The 18,012-nt window shown below is 34.1% G+C and overlaps 1 protein-coding gene across 1 annotated transcript; it reads left to right on the plus strand.

Annotated features, from left to right (window-relative positions):
• The first annotated feature begins 959 nt into the window (after window positions 1-959).
• Window positions 960-16,499, plus strand: cfap221 (cilia and flagella associated protein 221). Its single transcript, XM_073842665.1, has 23 exons — window positions 960-1,089; window positions 1,218-1,318; window positions 1,644-1,730; window positions 2,472-2,567; window positions 2,653-2,753; window positions 3,638-3,741; window positions 3,890-4,049; window positions 6,025-6,118; window positions 6,669-6,798; window positions 7,560-7,662; window positions 7,778-7,865; window positions 7,940-8,023; window positions 8,285-8,380; window positions 8,563-8,653; window positions 9,707-9,804; window positions 10,019-10,099; window positions 10,733-10,840; window positions 10,948-11,115; window positions 13,977-14,135; window positions 14,645-14,745; window positions 14,835-14,930; window positions 15,027-15,137; window positions 16,373-16,499. Exons 1-23 carry the CDS (start codon window positions 960-962, stop codon window positions 16,497-16,499), a joined length of 2,514 nt encoding a protein of 837 aa, XP_073698766.1.
• The last annotated feature ends 1,513 nt before the right edge of the window (window positions 16,500-18,012 follow it).

The following is an 18,012-nucleotide window of genomic DNA, read 5'->3' on the forward strand; positions in this document are numbered from 1 at the left end:
CTCTTCATAAACTTAGCGTCTTTTGTTGTCATGGTGACGGGATTGTTGATGTGAATTCAATGGAGACTCAGCAGGTACGTTCTTTGAGTTTCTAGCGAGTTTTTAATGTGCGTTTGATTCAGGCAGAGTTTAATTAACAAATTAAACTCTCAAATTAAACCCCAGAAAGACCTAGATCATAGTATTTCAAATAAAACTAATCGTTTAATAGCGACGTTGCTTGGTTTACACAGTAACATCAAACTCTGACTTCCGGTACGTTTAAAAAACAAACCGTTCACGGTAACGTAAATTTCCCCGGTTAATTGCTCTTATATTAATAAGTTCATGTATGTATGCTAAAGCTGTAAAGTTAACAAGGAGATAAGTTAACAAGTTAACAAGGGATTTTATTCGTATGATACATATCCACAATCCTATAAAATGTTTAAAAAAGTGCATTTGAGAGGTAACGTAATAATAATAACATGGACATTATGACCTGGTTTCACAGACAGGACTTTTTAGACTAAGTCAGGATTAGGCCATAGTTCAAATAATTTTTATAAACATGCTTAATTAAGGAAAAACATCACTAGTGTGCATCTTAAGACAAAACAAGGGCACTAACATTAACAATAACACAGTTTCTTTCAGTTGAAACATCTCAGACCTTTAGATTTTAGTCTGGGACTAGGTTTAAGCCTTGTCTGTGAAACCAGGGGTATGTCTATTAAACAAGACTTCAGGTTAAAGTGTTATTTGAATACATACAGTAAAACTATTTCATGTAGTCTTTCAGTGAGCACATCAACCCTGCATTTATAATACTTATACAAGAATTTAAAGAAATGTTGTTTACAAAAGTGCAAGACAAAATTTTGAATGTTACACTGAAGGATACTGCTTGCATGGCATGTCAACTATCTGCTTACAGGTTTATTTGTTATGATCAAAACTCTCTGTAAAGTCCAGCTGGCATGGAGGTGGTTCATTCTGCCCCTGAGACCTTCTCAAGGAGTGTAAAGAAGAAAAACCTGCTTCCTCTTAGCCAGCTGCTGGAGGACACCAGAAAGAGTGGAAATGTCCCCCACCACCTTCTGGAAACTAGTAAGACACTTTTTCTAATGTTTATTCGTTAAACATTAGGCCTGTAGCTTTATAACAGGCTACCTAAATGACTGATCTGATAGACGTATGGTATTTAAAATTGATGTATAATTAGTTTTTTCTTTTAGGGTTGTTTGCCAAACTGAAGAGTAATGGTGTAGTTCAGGCTGAGCCATCAGAACTGCATTTCAGTGGCTTTGAAGTAGGAAAGGATTACAAGAAGAATCTGGTTGGTTTTTCACTTCTCGCTAAAAAGAAATAGAATTTATTTTTGGTTTGAAAAGTTTTGCGGAATGTTTACATGGCTCCTGCAACAGTCAGTGTGACTTGTGACACTGTGAACAAAAGACTCATTTGTACAATTGCTAGAGATTTCACTGGAGACTCCATTTGCTAAAACACATGGCCAAATTTCCACTGATAGTACTGTGTGGTTGAAGGGAAACATCTCATGAATTGTAACTGAAAGAGACATTACTGAAGGGGAAGAATATGGGAGGAAGTATGATGTAATCATAAAGTCTCTCATTGTTGTTGTTTTGTTTTTTCCCAAGAAACTTGTCAATGTCTCCTCGGAGGTGCTCAGTGTCCACATTTTACCCCCTTTGACAAAGCATTTCCAAATTAAGTACACCAAAAAGGTAACCATCAACCATTTAAATATCACTTTTAGGGTTTGCACTTACGTCACAATTTGGTCTGTTACCTGGATGCGTGGCCATACAGGCGATACTCTGCGTTGTTCTGCTAATTTATGCTGTCTAAACCACGGACAAAAACATATGAAGATGCTAAATCATATAGAGAAGGACTTAGTTAGCAGGAAAGGGCACAATATTTTGACAAGCTAAAGTTAATAGGTGGTAAAGATAGCAATATTATTTAAGATATTAGCCTAATATTTTGCTTACCTGACTGGAAATGATAAGAACAAACACAAATGTTTTCAAGATCCTAGTTTCAAGAAATCTGGTTCAGTTTGGCCAACCACAGATGGCTTTTGTTCCTCAGACAGTTTTTTGTGCTCTTCTTTTTGATTTGTTATAACTTTTGGCAGTCTACTCCAAATGTTTTTCCTAATCTGACCGATTAGTACAGCCAAAACATGACAATAATTAACAATAATCTGCAAAATAAGCAAGTTCCATTAAGTTCAGCGGCATTGTTTAAGTTCAGTGCCGCCAATATAGCCGACTGATGACGTGTTGTGCAAACACTCTAAAATATTCCTGACTATTTTACTTTCAGAACTCAAACCGCAAAGGTGAATTGAATAAAACCTGTCAAAAATGATTTATTTAAAAAAAAAATACATTACTTTTATCATAAATAATATAAAGCTTATTTTATGACTTTTAAGACTATTCCTGTTTTAAATGCAGTGCCGACTGGTCCCCGGTCTGGCTTACACTGTCACAGTGCACTTCCAGCCAGATGAGTGGCGTTACTTTTCTGATAACATCAGGATTCACTGCAAGGTGGGAACATGTTTTCATCTGATGTTTGCAAATGCAAATTCTGACAGGACTTACAACGGCTGTAATGTGTCTGTGTTGTTTTCAGGGAGAGGAGAACTTACTGGTTCCTGTTCATGCATATCCTGTTATCAGTGATCTTCACATCCCATCTCACATTAATCTTCCCCCGGTGCCACTTGGGCAGAGGTATGCAATGATTATTAATGACTGAAAATTCAGCTTTGCCATCACAACAATAAATTACATTTTAAAATATATAAAAACTGAAAGCAGTTATTTTGAATTCTAATATTATTTCACTATATTACTGTTTTCAGTAATATTGTGCTCACTGATGCTCTAGAAGGAAAACAATGCATTGAGAGCCAACGGTGTAAACTTTTAAAGTTGAGGATGTATACATTTTTCTTATTTTGCCTAAATATCATATGTTTTTCCATTTAGTACTACCCTTCAGAAGAAACTTACATGTTTCCCAGAAGACAAAATAAATTAAATTTACCCTGATCTTCAAATTCAAAAAGTATTCACCCCCGGCTCTTAATGCATTGTGTTTCCTTCTGAAGCATCAGTGAGCATTTAAATCTTCTGTAATGGTTGCATATGAGTCCCTCAGTTGTCCTCAGTGTGAAAAGATGGATCTCAAATTCATACAGTCATGTTTGGAAAGGGTTCAAATACACAAAAAAATGCCGAAAAACCAAAGAACTTGTGGGACCTGTAGGATTTCTCTGAAGAACAGTGGGCAGTTTAACTGTTCACAAAAAACAAGGGACTCATGAACAAATATCACTAAACAAAAAAAAAAAAAAAACACACACAGCTGTTTATCATTATTATCATTATTAACTTAGTATTAACCAATCAACTTTTGAATAGGGTAATTTTTATAAATTCAAATATTATTTTCTCTTGTGGATTATATGAATGATATATATAATATACATCAAAAATAACATGGATTTTGTATGATACCTTTTATTTTGGTAAAACAATTAACATTTTGTAGATTCTGTATGTACTGTAAACTTTTGATTTCAACTGTATATGACTTTCTTTTGCTTTTATAGTGCCAGTCATGTGATTCCACTTAGCTGCAGTTGTCCGATAGACTTTGAGTTCCAAGTGCACTGCCTTCAGCCCCATATAGGTTTCACTGTAAAACCGCTGTCAGGTAAACAGATTCCTTCACATTTGACATATCTGCTGTCAGAGAACCAGTATAAAAGCATAAATGTTGATAGAACTCTAGTTGGTGATCACATATAAGCTAGTACAGTAGTTTTCACATTCTGTTCTTGTATTATCCTTGTGTTAATCAGGGATTATTCCAGCAAATGGAAAGACTGTGTTAAAAGTGACGTTTACACCTCTGCGATATGGTACAGCTGACATCACACTGCAACTGGTCATCTCTCAGTTCAACTCTAAACCTGTCATCTTCACAGTAACGGGTTCCTCATCTCCATACCTGCTGCTTAGGTAATACACAGAAAAAAAGTTCAATAGCAAAGTGTAATAGCAATGCAATATGCTAAAAACACTCTTAGCAACCACATAGCAACGTTCATATTTGGATAGTTCACCTAAAAATGACATTTCTGGCATTAATTACTCAGCCTCATATTGTGAACCCACAAGAGCTTTGATCATCTTTGGAAATCAAGATATTTTTGATGAAATCCAAGAGCTTTCTGACCCTGCACAGACAGCAACACAACTACCACTTTCAAGGCTCAGAAAGGTTCAAGAAAAAAACATTAAAACAATTCATGTGACATCAGTGGTTATTTGTGTTCTCTTTGTTCTCGTAGCTTCATAAAATTAAGGTTGAACCACTGATGTCACAAGGATACTGGATGTTGCATTGCTCTCAGATTTCATCAAAAAAAAAAAAATTATATATATATATATATATACACACACACACACACACACACACACACACACACACACACACACACACAGTCGTGGCCAAAAGTTTTGACACAAATATTAGTTTTGCTGCTAAACTGCTTTTAGATGTTTGTTTCAGTTGTTTCTGTGATGTACTGAAATATAATTACAGGCACTTCATACGTTTCAAAGGCTTTTATCGACAATTACATGACATTTATGCAGAGAGTCAGTATTTGCAGTGTTGGCCCTTCTTTTTCAGGACCTCTGCAATTCGACTGGGCATGCTCTCAATCAACTTCTGGGCCAAATCCTGACTGATAGCAACCCATTCTTTCATAATCACTTCTTGGAGTTTGTCAGAATTAGTGGGTTTTTGTTTGTCCACCCGCCTCTTGAGGATTGACCACAAGTTCTCAATGGGATTAAGATCTGGGGAGTTTCCAGGCCATAGACCCAAAATTTCAACGTTTTGGTCCTCGAGCCACTTAGTTATCACTTTTGCCTTATGGCACGGTGCTCCATCGTGCTGAAAATGCATTGTTCTTCACCAAACTGTTGGTCGCTTGGATTGTTGGAAGAAGTTGCTGTTGGAGGGTGTTTTGGTACCATTCTTTATTCATGGCTGTGTTTTTGGGCAAAATTGTGAGTGAGCCCACTCCCTTGGATGAGAAGCAACCCACACATGAATGGTCTCAGGATGCTTTACTGTTGGCATGACACAGGACTGATAATAGCGCTCACCTTTTCTTCTCCGGACAAGCCTTTTTCCAGATGCCCCAAACAATCGGAAAGAGGATCCTGGCACTTGCTGGACTTTCTTGGACGCCCTGAAGCCTTCTTAACAAGAATTGAACCTCTTTCCTTGAAGTTCTTGATGATCCTATATAAATTGTTGATTTAGGTGCAATCTTAGTAGCCACAATATCCTTGCCTGTGAAGCCATTTTTATGCAACGCAGTGATGGCTGCACGCGTTTCTTTGCAGGTCACCATGGTTAACAATGGAAGATCAATGATTTCAAGCATCACCCTCCTTTTAACATGTCAAGTCTGCCATTCTAACCCAATCAGCCTGACATAATGATCTCCAGCCTTGTGCTCGTCAACATTCTCACCTGAGTTAACAAGACGATTACTGAAATGATCTCAGCAGGTCCTTTAATGACAGCAATGAAATGCAGTGGAAAGTTTTTTTCAGGATTAAGTTAATTTTCATGGCAAAGAAGAACTATGCAATTCATCTGATCACTTTTCATAATATTCTGGAGTTATTATATTAATTGCTATTATAAAAACTTAAGCAGCAACTTTTCCAATTTCCAATATTTATGTAATTCTCAAAACTTTTGGCCACGACTATATATATATATATATATATATATATATATAATATTATTATTTTATTATTATTATTATTATTATTATTATATTTTTTTATTGAACAAAGGTTTTACAGGTTTGGAATGACATGTGAGTGATTAATTAATGACAGAATTAATGTCTGAGTTCAGATGATATTGCACAAACATTAACAACATTTTGTGTTCTCTGTACCACAGTAAACCTGATGGAAGTGGCGAGGATGATGATCATTTTGGTGAAGAGCGGAAGACTTCCCATCATAAACTTAAAACGGCTCCCTCTTTGGAAAAGGTATTCTGAAACTTCTATTACTTAAATTTTTTATAAAGTTCAGCTTCAATCACTGTGTATTTTAGTGATGGGTTGGTGCAGCTCTAGCTGGAGGACAAACCAAGCCATGCTGTTTGCCAGCAAAAATATTGGTCTTTCTAGCTGAGCAAAGCAACCAGCATCCAAAACAGAAAACACAATCGTGCTGTTTTTTAACATGGTCTGAAAAGTTTGAAGCTGTACAGATGCAGGAATTTGAATTAGCTGAGGTCAATTTAATTTCGACCCATTAGAAAGCAGTAGCTGAGAGGTTTGTGTGCAACTGAAAATTTTAATTTAATTTTATTGTTTGCACTAAGCTTCCTGAATTGAATTTGAATTGACCGCATACCCTGTCAGCCATTAAATGTGGGAAACACATACACAGAATTACACTTACAAGCCAGCAAAGCTTTTAGCTGTGGTAGTAATTTCTGTATTACAATTTTTGTGTTGGAAATAATAATAATAATAATAATAATAATGTGTGTACATAGAAAAATTAAAGCAATCATAGTGATTCATCTTATAGGGCAGCAAGAAGAAGCTCAAACCTGATCTTCAACTGCAGGTTTCCACCACAGATGTCACCACTCATGCAGGACTGGTTAAAATGCTTCTCCAGCCACAAGACAAAATGAGATACAAGGACCTCCGGGAGGGTGAGAACACCATTTCTCTCTGAGGTGCATGTTAAGAGCTACAACCCAGGAAATTAAAGTTTGGCAAAGACTGCCGTACCTGCGTGTTGGAATGCTGATGTCTTCACCAGGTTTTTTAACTGGCATTGGTTAACCAGCTTCAAAGAGCAATGTTTTTTGCTCCTACAAAAGACAAAGAGTTATGGTGGTCCACCAGCATCAAACCTGCACTAAAAAGCAGAAACTTTCCCAGACCAGCATGGACATTTCTGCTGATCTTATCTGGTCCTTTCAGCAGAGAGGAGCTTAGATAATAATAAATAACACCCCATTTCATAGTCTTTCAATTACATGCCGCTTTTGTAAGTTACTCAACCTGAAAATGGCTTCTAAGGCCATTCTCTAGCTCATGTGCACCACTTTATTTTGTGCTGCCCTCACCAGTGTCATCTCTCTGTATGAAATTCTAGCTCAATCCGATGACAGCAGTTGAGTTAAAAAATAATATTTTTTACCTGATACTCAGCAACATTTCTAACCCAGTGTGGTGTGTATGATATATAACAAATACAGTATGTTATATGTCCTGAATAACAAAAACCTTGATTTATAGGCTGACTCTTACGGCTGAAACACAGAAATCCAATTTGAACAATTTAATCAGATTTTTAAACCATACATGACCAGATTTGGATTGGATTTGTAGTCAAATATAAATCGATGTGACCACAAATCACAGTTATTTAATACAAGATACCTGTGTGTTTTTGTTGTTGTTGAAGCCATGTCTTATACCAAGCTTGCAGACCAGACCAGAGAGATGAAGGAAGCTGCATTTTTAAAGAAGGTCCAACAAAAAGAGCAGAAAGCCAGTCATATCCGCTGGTGTGTTGCTCCATGTGATTTCTATAACATATGACAGAGAGATATTCTGAGAGTTTACAAACAATGTTATACGGTGAACTAGAAAACCCCTAAGACTGGTGTGTTTTATCCTTAGGCAAGTTGATCTGGGTGATGACGCATGTTCAACAGAACAGAAACTTAAAATTTTAAAGGAGCAAGATGAGGCTCTTGCTGCATACAAAGTAAGCCAGTGTATTGAAAATAAATTATTTTGTCCTTTTGAACTGAATGCTCATGCTTTTCATGTGCATTTCAGCTGAAATACAGTAGTGAGTCAGTAGCCTCTGCAAGATCTTCAACTAAACTTTCTTCACGGCGAGTTTTGCGACAAGTTGGACAGGTGCGTGGAAGTGTGACACTGAAATATTTGAATTTATTAGCATGTTAGCATGTGTTGATCCTGAAAGTCATGTTTCTAGCCTGTATCTTTAATGTTGGTGGAAAAATACATAGTTTTGAGTAGGTAACAATAAAGATAAGCTCATATCATGATACTGCAGACCCACTTGTCACATACAATACTGTTTGCTTGTAAGCATTAGCTCAAGTCATTATTTTAAAATGCGTAACTTTAGACTTATTAAACAGCTCTATGTTATAGATCCCAGAATGCACTGCTGTTTTCAGCAGCTATGGCACGGGCCAGCTGGAGGTCAGGCAAAGAGCGCTTAGACTCTTCCAGCAGGTTGCTCGAAAGGTAACCTAACTCAGCCATTGTCTTGTTAATGTAATTTGATTTGTATGTCATTAAACTATTATTTACCACATTACTACAATGCTTGTTTACCACTCACTGTGCTGATTATCAGTGCTTGTAAATCAAATGCTTGACTGTACTAATAAGTATAATAATGTTACATTGTGTTTTGTATAATTGAGGTTGTTCTTCAATGTCGTATGAACAAGAGGCTGGTGTCAATGAGAGAGCTTGTTCGCAAAACCAGGAGTCTGCAGGGAGACAAAGAATCAGGTGAGTTTGAGTTTTCTTTCTTTTTTTTTTAAGAAACTCATACGTATATTCAGCAAGGATCACGGGAATAAATTACATTTTTAAAATATATTAAATTAGAAAGCCTGGTGAGCCTAATAGACTAAATAAAATCTTACCTACCCCAGACTTAGCAGTAGTTTCCTAACCCAGCCAAAAGTTTCTGGACAGTAATTATTATTTTTTTTTTTTTTAAAGAAGTCTCTTCTACTCACCAAGCCTGCATTTGATCCAAAATGCAGCAAAAACAGTAAAAATGTGAAATAATTTTACTATTCAAAATAACTGTCTTCTATTTGAATATATTTTTAAATGTAATTTATTCCTGTGATTTCAAAGCTGACAAAGCATCATTACTCAAGTCACATAATCATTCAGAAATCATTCTAATATTCTCATTTATTATTATGATGAAAATAGCTGAGTAGAATTTTTTTTCAGGTTTCTTTGATAAACAGAAACTTCAGAAGAGCAGCATTTATCTATGATAGAAAACTTTTTTAACATTATAAATGTCTTTATCATCACTTTTGATCGATTTAAAGCATCCTTGCTAAATAAATGTATTAATTTCTATAATTTCTTTTCCCCCAAAAAATTATATAGACATAGTTTTTGAATGATATAGTGTATAATGTTACAAAAGCTTTTTATTTCAGATAAATGCTGATCTATCCATCACAGAATCCTGAAAAAATATACTGAACGGTTTTAAATATTGATAATAATAATATAAAAAAAGTTTCTTGAACAGCAAATCAGCATATTAGAATGATTTCTGAAGGATCATGTGACACTGAAGACTGAAGTAATGATGCTGATAATTTAGCGTTGATCTCAGAAATAAATTATATTTTAAATTATTTTAAATAGTAAGCAGTTATTTTAAATAGTAAAAATATTTCACAATATTACTGCTTTTGCTGTATTTTGAAACAAATAAATGAAGGCTTGGTGAGCAGAAGAGACTTATATAAAATAATTTAAAAAAATTTTTTTTTTAAATATATATATTCTCCTGTTGTTTTGTTGTAGATGCGGATGAGAAGCCATGTCTTTTTACGCTGACAGCAGAAAAACTTCTTCCCTTCACTTTCAATACATTTACACCTGATGACCACCCTGATGAACTTGTGAGAGACTGCTTATGTTGTTTGTGCAGAGCTTCTGACACACTTTATAATTATGATTTTACATAATTTTCAGCTACTATAAATAACGTCAAAGTCTCTAAAATAGGTTAATTTTCTTTGACCATTGGCAAAAAGTTTCAGTTCATCATTTGAGATGTGTAATATCACGATATCTTTTGTGGCACAGAGGATGAAGTTGTGTTGTGGTTTTCAGGCTGTGAATGCATTGGGGCGTGTTCCTGTAAGAATGCCTGAAGCGGATATGAAACTCACGATTCCATTATTCAGTCTAAAGGTACAGGAAGAAAGATTTTTTTCCCACTCATTCACCATCTGATAGGGAATTTTTTGTCTTATAATTTTCCTAAAATTCCTGAATGTGGTTTTGTAAAATATCTTAATGTGCGGAAATTACGTGAGACATTTTCTTACGTGTATGTATGACTGAGTGGCAAGCCACAAAGAAAAAACAGGAAGTGCCACATAAAAGCCATTTATTAATCCAAAAGGGTGCAGAATATAGTGTACTAGTATTGTTTTAATAATATTTAAAAGCATAGTTCAACCAAAACTGAATATTCTGACATTTACTCACCCTCATGTCATATGGCTTTCTTTCTTCTGTGGAACACAAAAAAAGATATTTTGAAGAATGCTGGTAACCAAAGAGTTTTGATTCCCCATTGACTTCCATTATATTAACAAAACAAAATATCAAAGAAACAAACAACAAAAGCTGAGATGTTTCTCAAATCTTTTTAGGTGAACTCTTATTACCTATTAATTGGAAGTTTCAGATTATACATTTTTTTTTGTCTTGAGGTCCCTTAAAAACTTGATATGACCCCTTTAACAGAAACCAACATAACATATTATTGTTTTAGCCTGTTGTGAAATATTAACTGGAATAAGACTTATCTTTTTTAAGGTCCCCCAACGTTACAGACTGATGGGTTATCAGCCATTATCTGTCTATGATGCAGCAGAAACATTTATTCCTCCTGATCTATGTAGGACATTACGCACCGGAGCACAGGTAAACATGCATATAGGTTACTTTGTTAGCCATATAAGATTTTATTTTAATTCAAAGTTTGCATTAAAATAAGTCTGAAAGCAAATCTAATGATTGTGTTTTTGTAGGATGAGCTGTTGCCTGTGGTGACATGTACAGCTGTAGATCTCAGTGAAGAGGAGGAAGATAAGAAACAAGAGGAAGATGGGTCAGATCAGGATTTAGGTCCCACACTTAGTTTCAGTGCACCTGAAGCACTCCTCAGACCACCCAACGCCCACCCTCTCCGGATCTTTGTATGTTTTTTTTTTGAGTCACATATCATGATCATGCCCATACTAAAATTAAAAATAAAACATAAAGCCATTAAAAAATATGTTACTTAAAATAAATAATGAAAAAACAAATAATAATAAAAAAAATAAAATAATATATATATATATATATATATATATATATATATACATACATACATACAGTGAGTTCAATAAGTATTTGATCTCCCTGTGATTTTGCAAGTTCTCTTACTAAGAAATCATGGAGGGGTCTACAATTTTCAGCATAGGTGCATTTCCACTGTGAGAGACAGAATCTAAAAATAAAAATCTGATTTTTTTTAACAATTTATTTGTGAATTAATGTGTCAAATAAGTATTTGATCACTTGAGTCAAAACATTTTAATATTTGGTACAGAAGCCTTTGTTAACAATTACAGAGGTCAAACGGTTCCTGTAGTTCTTCACCAGGTTTGCACACACTGCAGGAGGGAATTTGGCCCACTCTTCTCTAGATCTGTCAGGTTTCAGGGCTGTCGCTGAGCAACACGGAGTTTCAGCTCCCTCCAAAGATTTTCTATTGGATTTAGGTCTGGAGACTGGCTGGGCCACTCCAGAACCTTGATATGCTTCTTACGGAGCCACTCCTTGGTTTTCCTGGCTGTGTGCTTTGGGTCATTGTCATGTTGGAAGACCCAGCCATGGCCCATCTTTAACGCTCTGACTGAGGGAAGGAGGTTTTTGCCCAATATGTCACAATACATGGCCCCGTTCATCCTCTCCTTAATACAGTGCAGTCGTCCTGTCCCCTGTGCAGACAAACACCCCCAGAGCATGATGCTTCCAGCCCCATGCTTCACTGTAGGTATGGTATTATTGGGATGATACTCATAATTTTTCTTCCTCCAAACACGGCGAATAGAGTTAAGACCAAAAAGTTCTATTTTGGTCTCATCTGACCACAGGACTTTCTCCCATGACCTGGCAAACTTCAGATGGGCTTGGACATGGGCTGACTTAAGCAGGGGAACCTTCCGTGCGATGCAAGATTTTAAACCATGACGTCTTAATGTATTACTGATAGTAGCCTTGGAAACGATGGTCCCAGCTCTCTTCATGGCATTGACCAGCTCCTCCCGTGTAGTTCTGGGCTGATTCTTTACAATTCTTAGCATCATTGATACCCCACGAGGGGATATCTTCCGTGGGGCCCCAGTCCGAGGGACATTGACAGTCATCATTAGCCTCTTCCATTTTCTGACAATTGCTCCAACAGTTGTTCTTTTTTCACCAAGCTGCTTGGCAATTGCCCCGTAGCCCAGCTTTGTGAAGGTCTACAATTTTGTCTCTTGTGTCTTTTGACAGCTCTTTGATTTTGCCCATGTTGCTACTTAGACTTTGGCTGATTGTGGGGAGCACAGGTGTCTTTATGACAGCTAACGACCTCAAACAGGTGCTACTAATTTAGAATCATGAGCAGAGTGTAGCTGGACTATTTAAAAGCAAAATAGCAGGTCAGAAATCTGGCTGATAAGCAAGTGACCAAATACTTATTTGACACAGTAATTCACAAATAAATTGTTAAAAAATCATACAATGTGATTTCCGGATTTTTATTTTTAGATTCTGTCTCTCACAGTGGAAATGCACCAATGCTGAAAATTGTAGACCCCTCCATGATTTCTAAGTAAGAGAACTTGCAAAATCACAGGGTGATCAAATACTTATTGACCTCACTGTATATATAACATTCCTCATTTATTTTACTTTGAAGTACTAAAATAAACTAAAACTAAAAAAACAAAATAAAAAATAAAATAAAAAATAAAATAAAATGACAAAAAACAACAAAAATTACTAAAACTTTAAATTTATTCATTACAAACTAGATGAGCATAGTATCAAGTGAAATTTGGAAATAAATTAATGAATTTTTTAATTTGGCAAAACATAATAAATTTGGATGCAAATGTGTACTTTTCTTGCTTTAATAAAACAGTCTTCAATAAGGCGTGAATTCCAAGTTTATGCAAAATATATTTTTTATTTTAATACATTTTACATCATAATGCTCTTAAAATATTAAATGTATCCCCTTTTATTTATAGAATTTTAATAAGATTTTGTCATTTTTGGCAAGTCCTCTATTTGACATTATTTTCAAGTTTTTACATTAATAATCTTTTTTTATTAACAGGAGTCCTTTATTTGACATTAATTCAAAGTTTGTGCAAAATGTTTTTTAAAATATGTTACATATTTTAATATATTGTACATCACAATGTTATTTTTTAAATCCTAAAATTGTTTATTTCTAAGTTAAATTGAAAAAAGCAAACATTTTAAAATGTAATGAATATTCATTGCAAACTAGATGAGCATAATATTGAGTGAAATATATATAAATAATACAAATTTATGATTTTCCTGCTTTAGAATAACAGCAGTCCTCAATTTGTGCAAAATATAATTACATCATTATGCTCCTAAAATATTTAATTATTTCCAAGCTTTAAAAAAATAAAATAAAACATAAAGCCATTAAAAAATATGTTACTTAAAATAAATGAACGTTAATGGAAAAAAAAAATTACCTTGAAGTACTAAAATAAACTAAAACGTAAATTAAAAAATTAGGTAAAAAAATAAAATAAAATAAAATGACAAAAAAAAACAGAATAAAACTTTAAATTTAAATAGAAAATAGAAAAATAATGAAACTTTTTTTTTTTAATTCTTAATGTCTTAATGATACTAAAATAACTGCCTGTCCTGTTTTTTTTTTTTTTTTTTTTTTTTATGTCAGATGTTTTCTAATAATTATTATGTTTGAAAATAGCCCAGTCTCAATGAATTAATGTTATCTTTTATTTTAATTTAGAATCCTGCACCACATGTTTATGCCTTCAAAGCAGCTCCGCTTTATCTGGAGTGTGACTTGGACTTTCATTTGTGTCCACTGCCACGATACGCAGTCCCTAAAGGCAATGTTGTGGGTGTGCGTGTCCCTCCAACGCAGAAGAAATTTCTAGATAGAAAGGTTTGTTGAGAATGTACAGAAAGAGTTTGCATATTGCAATTTGAAACACAAACACAAGTGTCCATCAATGTGATTTAAAATTAAGTTTATATCATAGCTGCCATTATATTGAATATTACTGTCTGAAACAATTAGCATTCAGGACTGGAGTTATTTATTTTATTCATCTTATTTTTCCCATTTGTACATTTTATGGGTCTGGCTTTCGGTCTTATCTACGTCCAGCTATTTTTAGCTGTTTAAAACAACTCGTTTTGCTGCTTGATGTTGCAAATTGGTGTGTCTTACCATGTTATTTTAATGTATTATCTTTATTATGAACACACTGGTTTGTGGTGCAAACAGTTTACTGCGGTTTTTGTTATTTCCCTGTAGTGGCTAATGAACCGTAAGTCTTGCCCATAGGCTTATTTCCCCATTGAAGAATAAGGTGGATAATGTTCCATTAATGTTACTAACAAAAACAGTTGTAAACCCTGTAAACATTTGCTTAAAAATATCAAATGCAGGATACAATCAAAGGGATTATGACATGGAAGAAGTTTCCCTCTGTGGCCTTGAGCATTTTATCCAATATTTCAACTATAAGTAGCGACTGCGCCCCACGCATGTAAGTACTGCACATGCACTACCTTTTATTTACACATGCAATAAAAGAAGTTCAACTCTCGTCTCAAGCAAAGCTCTTTTTTTATGTAGGTCTGACCCGTTCGATGTGATCCTGCTGCCTGTGGAGGCTCCTCCAGCTCTTCAGGATCTGCCTGAAAGCATCAGAGACGAGATTCAAGCTGGAGTGTAAATACAGATTAGACGCCAGCTTCAATAAACACTCTGTCTTTGATTGTTTGTCACAGCATTTACAGATTCATGGTGGTTTGATTTCTCTGGCAGGTCTGAGAGCTCAGATCTCCGTCTCACTCCTGAGATGGTTGAGGCAGAGTTCGGCCTGTCTGAGAGATCTTCAACTACATCTATTAAAGAGGATGGAGATGAAGTCAACGGGTTGGTACAATGGATTATCAAATCATTGTTAACTGACTTGTTTTAATATGATCATATTGAGGTCAGGGTTGAAAATTAACAAAGGCTTGTGGCAAAAGTGCCACTAAAATGAACAAAAATGTCCCATAAATTCAAGATAAAGAGGCCAAAAATACCCCTGCACAATTAAACAATGTATTACGGCTGTTGCGATTAAAATGAAATGTAAAAATGAATGAAAAGTCTCAGTTCGCGGAATTACATTTAGATTCGCACACACTGCATCAGATTTGTGCAGCGTTGTGCCTTATAACCAAGCAAACGCGTTTCTGTTGAATTTAGGAATGCATTGGCCAATCAGAAGCGCTTAGATTAGTCAGCGCTCAAAACGCGCCAATCAGGGGCGGTTAGATTAGTAACATTAAGCATTGAAAACGCCGGAGCTGTTGTTGAATTCGCACGCTCGCGATTTCCCTCATCATAAACAACACGGTGCAGGTATGATGTAAATAAAATATTAATTTCGTAGCTTAAGTGATTATAACAGGACTTTTTGCATAACTTGTGGTAGACTTGTCTAACCTCATGGAGCGACATGTTTGTCTGTGAAGCTAGAATGTGAATTGGTGAACAAAACGAAACAAAAACGTTTTATATTGTTTTCTATATCGATATTAATAATAATTTTTACGATATAAAGAACAATAATCTACTATAACGATGGTTGTCATAATATTGCAGCCCTATGAGCCTCTGTTTTTTAAATGTATAATTTAGATACTGTATTGTTGACAACAGTGTAAAATATTGATTAAAGGTGATTATAAAAATTGCCTTTTACAAATGTAAAGAATGCCCCTGAAAATCAATTCCAGGGGCACATATTAATGTGAAAAAGTTGGTTGAGGTTGATGTATGAATGAATAAAAATCTTAATAATAAACTTAATCTTTTTGTCTGCAAGGCTCAGATCTCCAGTTGCAGCAGTCGCCTCTGCAGAAACAATCACTAGGTAAGGACCATCACATCAAATTTGACATAATCCTTGTATAGACAGAGTGATTGCTGAAGCACAAGCTATAAAACAACAATTCATAAAACAAAAGGGCAGTTTTATGTCTGTTCTGCAGTTCTGGCATGTAGGGGAAGTTTATTCCACCATCTGGTCATGCAGACAGCACATTATTTGCCTTGTTGTTCAGGTTGTGAGGTGAATATACCGTGAGATAAAGTTTCTTCCTCTCTTTTGATCTCAGGGACACACGTGAGCAGCCGTCGGCGTCAATACAGAGCAACAGACTGGGACCCAAAGTGCTGGGAAGATTAAAAGAATTGAAATCTACAGGCAGAGTCAGATGTGCCTCATCATGTGACAGTAAATAGCACTTTTAATCTCTGCTAGGTTAATGTTTGTCTTTATGCGTTAATAATTTCTAAATAACTAAGTGTAGTGTATTCATATTTTGTTAATAAGCACAACTAGAACACTGCAGTGGACAGTGAAATGCAGTGCCAGCTCGGGTAAACCTGCAGACTTTAGCAAAATACAGTGACAAGCCACCAGATGGCATTAAATGTCTGACATATGAAACTCAGCAACTGTACCTTCACTTCAGCGGATGTTATGGTCACGTATGCAAGTGTATGAGATCTTCCTTTTTCCAGTTCTATTAAATATTTTGTTTTTAAACCCATTTCCTTTATTATTAAATGTATGCATATAACTTATGTAAATTTTGGGGGGGAAATTGATTTTAAATGCAATGCATAGATAATTACATATACATTTCAAATTATATGATCATAATGGGGGTGAAACATTAATCAACACAATTAATTTTTTAAACTTTAAAAACAGTATATATAATATAATATTTTTTCTTTATTAATAGGAGTCCCTTTGACGTTAATTCCAAATGTGTGCAAAACATTTTTCAAATCTTTTAAATGTTTTACATGATAATGTTATTTCTTAAAATCCTAAAAGATAAATTGAAAGAAAATCGTATATATATATATATATATATATATATATATATATATATATATATATATATATATGATATTATTATTATTTATTATTTTATTTAAAACAATTTTAATGTATATATATTCATTACAAACTAGATGAGCATAGTATCAAGCTAAATTTTGAAATTAATAAATTAGTTAATTAGAAAAAACTTACTAATTTGGATACAAATGTGTACTTTTCTTGCCTTAATAAAAACAGTCTTCAATTAGGCATGAATTCCAAGTTTATTCAATTTTTTTTTATACATTTTACATCATAATGCTCCTAAAATATTCAGTTTATTCCCAAGTGAAAAAAAGTCTTTTATTTCTAGAATTTTAATACAACTTTGTAATTTTTGGGCAAGTCTTTTTTTCTTTTTTTACTTTAATAACAGTAATATAATAATATTTCTTTATTAACAGGAGTCCTCTATTTGACATTAATTCAAAGTCTGTGCGAAATGTTTTTTAAAATATGTTACATATTTTAATATATTTTACATCACAATGTTTTTTTTAAATACTAAAATTGTGTTTATTTCTAAGTTAAATTGAAATAAAAGGAAACATTTTAAAATGTAATGAATATTCATTACAAGCTAAATGAACATAATATTGAGTGAAATATTAATTTGGAAAAATAATACAAATGTGTACTTTTCCTGCAGCAGTCCTTAATTTGTGCAAAATATAGCCTATTTACATCATTATGCTCCAAAAATATTTAGTTATTCTCAAGTTTAAAATAAATAAATAAATTAAGTTTTTTGTGCAAAATATATTTTGTTTTACATATTTTAATATATTTTACATCATAATGTTAATTTTTAAATGCTAAAATATTGTTTATTTCCAAGGTAAATTTAAAAAATATATATAT

The sequence above is a fragment of the Garra rufa genome, chromosome 6 (assembly GCF_049309525.1).
Source record: "Garra rufa chromosome 6, GarRuf1.0, whole genome shotgun sequence".
Taxonomy (NCBI): Eukaryota; Metazoa; Chordata; class Actinopteri; order Cypriniformes; family Cyprinidae; genus Garra; species Garra rufa.